Raw genomic sequence first — 8,984 nt, forward strand, 5'->3', positions numbered from 1 at the left:
TATTGTGCAAGAGTCAAGTACGGAGGTAGCAATGAGAACCCAGAGTTTACAACGCCATCTGCGTAAAACACGGACTAAGATACAAAATGTGAAGCCAAATAAAACCACCGGTAGCGCTGAAAACATTGAATCCCCGGTGTGCGAAACCTTTTTGTGGCCAACTTCCTCCGACCACCGCCGAACGTGTCGTTTCCAATTCATTATGGCATTATCTTGGTCTGTGCCCCGTGAAACGTGGTGATATCATAAGAATATATGATAATAAATTACACATTTCACATTTTTATGTTTTACTACTATTAATCATTTTGTTCATTTACATTCTAATATTTCATAAAATATTATGTCATATTATTATAGTATCATGGCTTAGTATAACAACTATTAAGTATACCATGATTCATGAAATCATGAATACTAATAAGTACTTTCTCGTGTGGTTGTGTGATGTTTTTCATAATATTAAATATTAATGCATAATGGATAATGGTTTACATTAAAAAGTCCCTCTATAAATTCATATAGTTATATTTGCTACAGGTATTGTATAGAATATTACAAACATACTATAATATAATATAAATTTGTAAATTTTGTATGTAACAATTGTTGTTTGTACATAGAGTATGAGCAATGGGCATATAGGTTACTAGTGTTTTTTTCAAACAATCTATCCAAACTCATTTAAAAATTATACATAATATGACATTTCTCAATGTATAAAACATCATGAACATACAAAAAAATTAATAATTTAAGAAGGCGCCAATAAAGAACATGATATTTATTTTCAAATTTATTTAAAAGTAGTTTATTAGGTATTATCTCTATCTAAACAATAAATAATAATATACTGAAAATTATATTATAATATTAGGTACTGAATTTGTTTTTTGCAATTTCTATAGTTTACTACATTATTTTAATTAATTACATGGCGCACAGATGAATAAATATAGGAAATTAGAAGAATTGTTTAGCTATAGGTTAATACAAAGATAAGAGATAAAATACATTTTTGGCGACATATACTTTTCAAAACCATCAAAATTCACTGTTAGATTTTTTTGTTCTTTGATAATAATAGTAATATACTGTATGTGTGTTTAGTAAATAATGGCATTTAAATTTATAAATTTAAAAATTGTATTTCATTAAATTAGGTTAGGGTGATCATATTTACATAATATAATAAAATAATGACACTAACAGTTTTGGTTAAACTCTAAAAAAAGACTTCCCAAAGTGTGTAATTTTTTATATTATTGAGATTTCTTCCTGTGTGCCTGTTTGACAAGGTATGTTCTTGGAAAGTGATATTCATGCCAGCTTTTAATTACTCTGTGCAATAAGACGTTTCTCATGCTTAGCACTCTGAATAATATTGTTTGTCAACTCTCATTACTTTGGTTTCAATATAAAACTGTTAAAATTTTGTTTTTTATTTAGTTGGCATACAGATTTTTCTCTTACATGTATTTAAGTATACAAAGATAACGGAATTGAAATAAGAACTATCTAATAAAAATGAGACAAATAGGATCCTGTTCAAGCTTGTTGGGACAACAGGAAATGGTGCTAAAAAAAGGAACAATATTGCTTAAATGGTCACCCTAAATAAGGTACATCGTACATAAATGAATATCAATAAATTTATTATTTTTTTTTGATAATATTTTTAAATTTTATTTTTGATCTTCTAAATCTTTTAGTTCTTCTTTCATCATTTTGTCCTCTGGTATTAACATCTGTTCATCATTTATTAAGTTATGGTTTTTTTTTTCTATATCACTTTTTTTTGTACTTTTATCAGGTTGCTGTCTTATTTTTATACCATCAATGCAATCTTTATACCTCTGTATATTTTCTTTAAGAAAATCTTGATTGTTCCCGTTTTTTATTTGATTATTACACTGGAAACTTTGTACAAAATCATATTTATAATGATTTTTTTTGTATTCTTTCATTATAGGTTTTAATATTATTCCTATATTATAATAACTTTGGTTAATTGATTTAGTATTTTCGTCATTTTAGTATTCCTAAATATTTTTACAACTGTTGAACACACTTGATGTTATTGATTTTAATGAAAAATTATTACGTTTGTTTGAAAATTTGTTTATATATGGTTTAATTGGTTGAATAAGTCATAGATAATATTAATTTTTTAATCATGAATACTTACACTTTTATTTGTTTAGTTTCCTGTCTAATAAAATTACTTGAGTACATTATTTTTCTGGTTAGATACATTTTATATTCTCAAATTGTTAAATGCTAATGTTAAAGTATTGAGAAATGTGCAATGATCAATTTATACTTATTAATGTATAATATATAATATATTTGGTTGCTAGGTATTTACATAATGGTAAGTAGGACGTACCTACTCTTAAAAACATTTTTTTTGTCTTTTCAACTAAAAATATAAAGCTTGGATATAAATGTAGGAAAACTAAATAATCAATTATCAATATAATTAACGCTTTGTTTGAATAAATAATAATATACTACCCCAATTTATAATTATAAGCTGTGACATTGTATTTTTATATGAAATTAATTAATTATGGGTCTTTATTTTATGTTAGGTTTAAGAGGACACTATACAAGCATACATTGTCTCCGCCTTACAAACTTCAACAAAGCAAACTCGTGTTCAACAGAACAAATTGTGTGTTGTTAGATTTAATATTAGAGTGAATTGACCTATTATCAAATTTACAGGTAAGGACTAAGGACATTTTCTGTGTTTGTATGTTGGTATTGTACAATATTTTAATTTTTAAGTGAGTTATCTTAGGATTAAATTGTAATAATTTGCATACTAATGTTATAACTTTATTAGTTTTCCAATTTTTTTTTTAATGATTTTGTAAAATTATATTTTTAATTAATAGTTCCTAATAATCCAACTACTTACTAGATGATGTAATATTCTGAATTTTTATCTTCATTTTAAAAACTAAGGTTGAGAGCATTCGGGCGAAATGTATGTGCAGGGGTGAATTTTATCACTCACCAAGGAGGGAGAAGATGACTAATTGCTTATTACATATTTTAATTTTAACTAAACATATTTTCGTTATATTTATTTTTAATTAAGAACGTTAGACAACACAATTACTATTGTCTATTATTGAATATTGTGAAATAAAACAAAACAATCATCTAGCATTAAGGTCTTTTTTAATTAATTATTTTGTTAGTTACAAAAAAAAATGCAGTTATCCGTTACACACTTAAACTACTATCTTCTTAGTCACGTTAGTTGCAAAAAATACATACAAATTGATATGCCACTTAATTTTCAATAATTCGGGTTTCCGGTAAACCCAAATAGAAATTCAGGTTTTGGGTGTTAATTTTTTCAATCGGTTTTGTTTATACGGATTTCGGGTTACGTTCGGGTGCGAAGCCCTGACTTAAATATTATTATACTTACATTTTGATATTCTGTTACTTTCATCATTGCCTGTATTGTCATGAAGAGTCCCAACTCCCATGAGATCAATTTATTAGTTTTCCCCTTCTTGACATCGTGGAATTGGTTAGAAAACAAAAATATAATAATTAAAAATCACATGATCTGATCCAATAATTGATAGTTAGTTGACGTTAACATTTTATACATTTACCAGCAAGGCTTCACAAATTTTTAAAATATAAAATCGTGCATTTAACCTATTTTTGAATTAAACCATCAAAATGTATGTTACAAGAATGTCCTTTGAAATGTTATCTATTATTATTATTTATCAATTTTTAACACCATCCTTATTAAAATATTTATGTACTTACTATTTTTTGTTACTTTCAGAATATAACTGTAACAATGGATTTAAGTGATGATGAAGAATTTTATGATTCTGATCAGAGTGATGTGGGCGAACAAAGTGTACATGCCATGCTCAGTAAAACTCTTTACGACAAAGATAATGAGTATGAAGAATATGGAGAACATATTTCTGGTGAAGAAGAAGCATTAGGTAGTGTACAAGAGGAAGTACTTGGTAAAGTCACCAATGATACTGGTCAAGAAGAAGTTGTTCTAGGTCCAGTATGTAGTGAGATAGAAGATACAAATGAAAAATCAATAGGGCCAGATTCAAAATTTGTTAAAAAATTAGAAGATGCTGAAGAAGTAGTTTTAACACCAGAAGTTATAGGCGAGTTAGAAAACAAACATTTTTTTGATGGTCTTGATGATGATAATTTTGAACCAGTAAAAAAAAAAACAAAAACTAAGCAATGAAGATACTAATAATGCAAATCCTCATAAAACTATTATTATGCATATACCCCAATTCATTCGATGTAACAAAGGTGGTCAATCTATTCAAGTCCAGTGAGTTGTGTTTTATGAATATTATTTAACAGTTTGAAAACTATTTATTATTCAAAGTTGTACCTATTATATACTTTTGTATTATTGCAGAAACATTGTATGTGGTGCAAACATGGGATGTCCTTTGGACTTGGTAAGAATAGTCATGTGGACTAGTAACTCTGAATATAATCCACAACGATTTAATGGACTAATTATGCGCCTTCGTACACCCAATGTCACCAGCCTATTATTTCCATCAGGCAAAATGATCATGCAAGGTGCTAAGGATGACCGAACTGGAAATTTAGGATGTCGAAAAGTAGCAAAAATTTTAGAACGACTTGGACACAATGTTAGTTTTATATTATGTACCACTTATATTATTATACTTCATCACACAATATTGATTATGTAGGTACAGTTTTGTGACTATACAGTTCATAATATTGTATGCACATGGGATGTTGGTTTCCCAATAATGTTAGAAGAATTAAATACTGCTCACTCACAGTTTACCAGGTACTTTTTATTTTTATTATTAATATTTTCTTTTTTTCAAATTTGTATAAACATAACTTAATTTACAGTTTAAAAATCTAATCTTAAATATCTATTATATATTGAAGCCAAATTACATTTTAGATTCTGAGCGGAGAGATGAATGTATTCATTTTACGATTATGTGTTTTTTTTATTTTGTTTTGTGTCTGTGTACACGATAAGTAGTCAAATTAATTTTTAACTTCAGTATCTTGTTTGATGGAAAAGTGAATCTAGTAGGTGCATTGGGGAGGTCAAAATTTAAAATTCCCAGTACTTTTTAAAGGCACCAAGAAAAACAAAAAATAAATATTGTAGGCACTAGGCACCCACCGACATTTAGGTCTGCGTTAACCACTATTATGATCAAAAAGCAGGTAAGTGAATGTCACTCTGCTGTACAGTAGGTTACAAGTGGGTCAATGTTTAATGGATTGTATTAAACTTGAATTCAATGATATAATATCATTATATAAGAAAACGATTCTGAGAAGAGATGATTTGTCAGTCTGGATTTTTCATATTATTATTATTTAGTATAGCTTGTAAGTTGAATTAATATTATAATATTATAATTTTTTATTCGTTGCTATGGTATAAGCGTTAAAAATTAAAATCTCATTTATAGCGTTTTTTCATAATTTGTTGGTATTTTTTCCCATGGCATTAAATGACTATTGAGAAAATCAAAAAATTACCTCTCTTGATCTTGATCCAATTTTCTAAAAGATAAGGTACTATATGTTGAAATCGAAGCACTCCTTCTGGTAGAAAGTTTGTATACAAGATAAAAAGATAAAAATAAATAAACACCATTGTAAAACCACTAGCTTCCTTGCTCCCCCCAAAATCTAAGATTAAGGAAAACCAGGAATTTTTACGCAAAATTGGTTTTTTGACAAAATCAATTTTGGTGTTTGGTGTAACCCTAAAATAAATTATCATAGATTATGAAAATTTCACTAAATGTTTGTATTTTGATTTTCTATACACCATTAAACTTTGAAAATATTTTTGAGTTAACACTTTGAGTTGTTAACAGACGTTTTCAATTTTCAATGTGTTTAGTTTTTTTTTCTATAACTGTCAATAAAATTTTATTTGTTGGGTAAAAAAGCATGAAAATTTAATACAAGGCTCCAGATATATTGTTACAATAGAAGTTGAAAAATATTAAAAATATGTAAGCACAATTTTTTTAAAAGCATTTAATGTTCAATTTTTGACAACATTTATCAAATTTAAAATTTAAAATGTGTTCAACTTTTATAGCTTAGAATTGGAAATTTAAAACAAGGTTCCACATAAGTAGGTTATTCTGTAACCAAAAAATCTCAAAAATATTAAAACAGGTTTTCTTATAGTTATTGTATGATCAAATTTGGACAAAGTTACATATTAATAACCAAGAATTACAATTTTAGTTATTTGGTTGTAATTTTATAATATTAATTCAACTTAGCGGCTACTGTATTAATAATAAGTAATTACAATATAAAATATCCACATTAACAAACCGTCATCGCTCAGAATCGTTTTTCTTATACAATGATATTATATCATTGAATTCAAATTTAATACCATCTATTATACAGTGGCCCACTCGTAAGCTACTGTACAGTAGAGTGACATTCACTTACCCACCTTTTTTAATTTGTATTTTGTTTTCATAATTAAGTCCTAAATACATTTTGTTTATGATTTAATTTTTCATGTTCTGAATGAAACTTAAAACATAAGCAAAGTTAAATTTAAATTTAAAAAAAAATGTTTTATTCAAACACACTTTAAGAGATTAAGAATGAAATTAAATCTTATTTAACATCATATATTTAAACAAAATTTAATTAAATAATATAATATATATTTATGTGTTTAGCTTTGAGCCAGAAGTATTTCCTGCGTTAATTTATCGGATGGTCAAACCAAGAGCCGTGTTTTTAATGTTTGTAAATGGAAAAGTAGTTTTAACAGGTAATATTTTCTTAAAAACTTTCAAATGACTTGTCTAGTGTCTATTTTATGTTACTATAGTGTTCACATAGTATGAGAAAGAACTTATAATAATACAATGGTAACTAGTAATGTTCTTAAGGCTAATGTTTGAGTAGGACTCAAACTTTATGGTACTAAAAAGAACCTTAAATAATATGCCCTAAAAATATAGAAAATAGCAATAAAAAAGTTTTTCATATTGATCAATGTTTATTAGTTTATTACTTCTTTGGTATATTAAATTTTAAATTTAAAAAAAAAGCATTAGAAAATTGACTTAGATACAAATAATCAATTTAGCACAAAAACTGAGAAAATAGCAATAAATATTAAAATTGCTTAATATGCAACAAATATTTTATTCTTAGAATCTTTAATTCATCAAAAAAATCTATACCTTTCTCTGAATTGTTTAATAACTAACATATACTATAGAATCCAAGTCCTAATTATAAGTTCTTGTTCTCATTTTATTTTTAGTTTTGACAAGTTTTTTGAAAACCAATAACTATAAATCTGAGAAACATGTTACAATTTCTAATCGATAATTTTTTATAAAACTTTTATGGCATTAGTGTTATATAAAAATTAACATAAATCTATATGTTTGTTACTTTATATAATATTACATAATGTGTTTTAAATATTTCATAGTAATAGTACACAAATTACAAGGTGATTCAATATTCATTGAATTGTGAATATTGAATACCCATTATTTTGAAAAGTATTGATTTGGGTAATCATTTGATAATTTAATTTTGGGTGATTTATTATAAATCTTACTACCATTTTTTATTGACCATTTTTTCCCCGCTTATGTTTATTCATACGACTATCATTTTTTAAGTTAATTGCCTACATATATTTTTATTTTCATAATTTAAATCAACATTTTTGTGCATAAATAATAACTATTTAGTACTGAATGAATGAATAGAGTCTTATTTATAAGCATTTTCGTTATAGATAAAAGGAGTGAAGGGACAAGAGATCCTGAAAAAAAATTGTGGTGCACTATTAATTCATCCAAACTTAAAATAATTATTAATAAAAAGAACTATTTTTCTTTAAGGCCGTTAAAAGCTGGTCGTTTTTTCATGCATTTAGACCAATAAGAGGAAGAAAATACATACTTGCAGAAGTCCAATTTTAATTAAGAAAAATATTTGAATTCCCTTTTCTCTGTTCTAGTTTATATAGAAAATATATAATAATATATAATTTTGAAAAAATAAAATAAAATTAATTTGGTTCTATACCAACTAAAAAATACAAAAAATCGAAAATTCATTTCCCACATAACCTAAAAAAGAGAATAAGAAATTCAAATATGTTTTCAAAATTAAAATCGGGCTTTTGGTACTGGGTGAATTTTTCTTCTGCTTTTTGAGACTTTCATGTTGAAACTTTTTTGATTACAAAATATAGTGACGTGTAACTGCGCATATGTATATTACAGATATCCAAGGATCTTAGCCGTAAGTTATCTTTAATTACATAGTTCAGGGGAACTTGCACACACTAATTATCAAACACTACACACAGAGTCACACATCAGTCATGATGGATATAGAATAATGCCTAAATCCGACCCCTTAAAAATGGTTTGCTTTCAACAACCATAAATGTATGAAATTAAAATTATAAGTAGCCATTTAAAAATCAATAGTTAGCCTGTTAGTAGCATTGTTAACAACAACCATAAAGGTGAAAAAGTAAAGGCAATGTTTTAGAAATTCTGTTCCTTAAATTAATAAGAAAAAAAAGTTGATATTGTAAAAATAATATTTTATGTGATATTATATTATTTTATAATGTTTTTCCTAATATCATAATTTGATAATAAATCTTTACAATTTTATTTGTTTCAGGTCTTAAAACAAAAGCAGATATAAAAGAATCTATTTTTTTAATGCAAGATGTATTAAACAATTTCAGAAAAACTTGAAACAAAACATTGATTATTATTTTTAAATTATTAAAATATATACTTAAATATTATATAAAATATATGTATGTATATAAATAATTTGTTTTCTTTAAAAAAAATTAAAACCAATGTTTCCTGGGTATTAAATCACCCATTTTTTTATTTTAAATAAAAACTGTGCCT

The 8,984-nt window shown here is 25.8% G+C and overlaps 2 protein-coding genes across 2 annotated transcripts; one reads left to right on the forward strand and one right to left on the reverse strand.

Annotated features, from left to right (window-relative positions):
• The first annotated feature begins 231 nt into the window (after window positions 1-231).
• On the forward strand, window positions 232-8,984 carry LOC132949437 (uncharacterized). The gene is given in 8 exon segments (XM_061020323.1): window positions 232-540; window positions 2,595-2,730; window positions 3,824-4,231; window positions 4,233-4,351; window positions 4,442-4,685; window positions 4,749-4,852; window positions 6,753-6,847; window positions 8,743-8,984. Coding segments are annotated over 6 exon segments (1,032 nt in total). The 5' UTR covers window positions 232-540; window positions 2,595-2,730; window positions 3,824-3,838; the 3' UTR covers window positions 8,820-8,984.
• LOC132948679 (uncharacterized) lies at window positions 1,686-2,256 on the reverse strand. Its single transcript, XM_061019262.1, has 2 exons — window positions 2,189-2,256; window positions 1,686-1,920 (listed from the first exon to the last, which is right to left on the reverse strand). Exons 1-2 carry the CDS (start codon window positions 2,254-2,256, stop codon window positions 1,686-1,688), a joined length of 303 nt encoding a protein of 100 aa, XP_060875245.1.

Source organism: Metopolophium dirhodum, chromosome 7 (assembly GCF_019925205.1).
Source record: "Metopolophium dirhodum isolate CAU chromosome 7, ASM1992520v1, whole genome shotgun sequence".
Classification (NCBI taxonomy): Eukaryota; Metazoa; Arthropoda; class Insecta; order Hemiptera; family Aphididae; genus Metopolophium; species Metopolophium dirhodum.

What these genes read in the sequence shown, in the direction of transcription:
- LOC132948679 (XM_061019262.1), bottom strand. Translation starts at nt 2,256, where the DNA reads ATGTATCTAACCAGAAAAATAATGTACTCAAGTAATTTTATTAGACAG. An exon ending in GAAACTAAACAAATAAAAGT is followed by an intron (nt 1,921 to 2,188) that starts GTAAGTATTCAT and finishes TTTTGTACAAAG; the next exon opens with TTTCCAGTGTAATAATCAAA.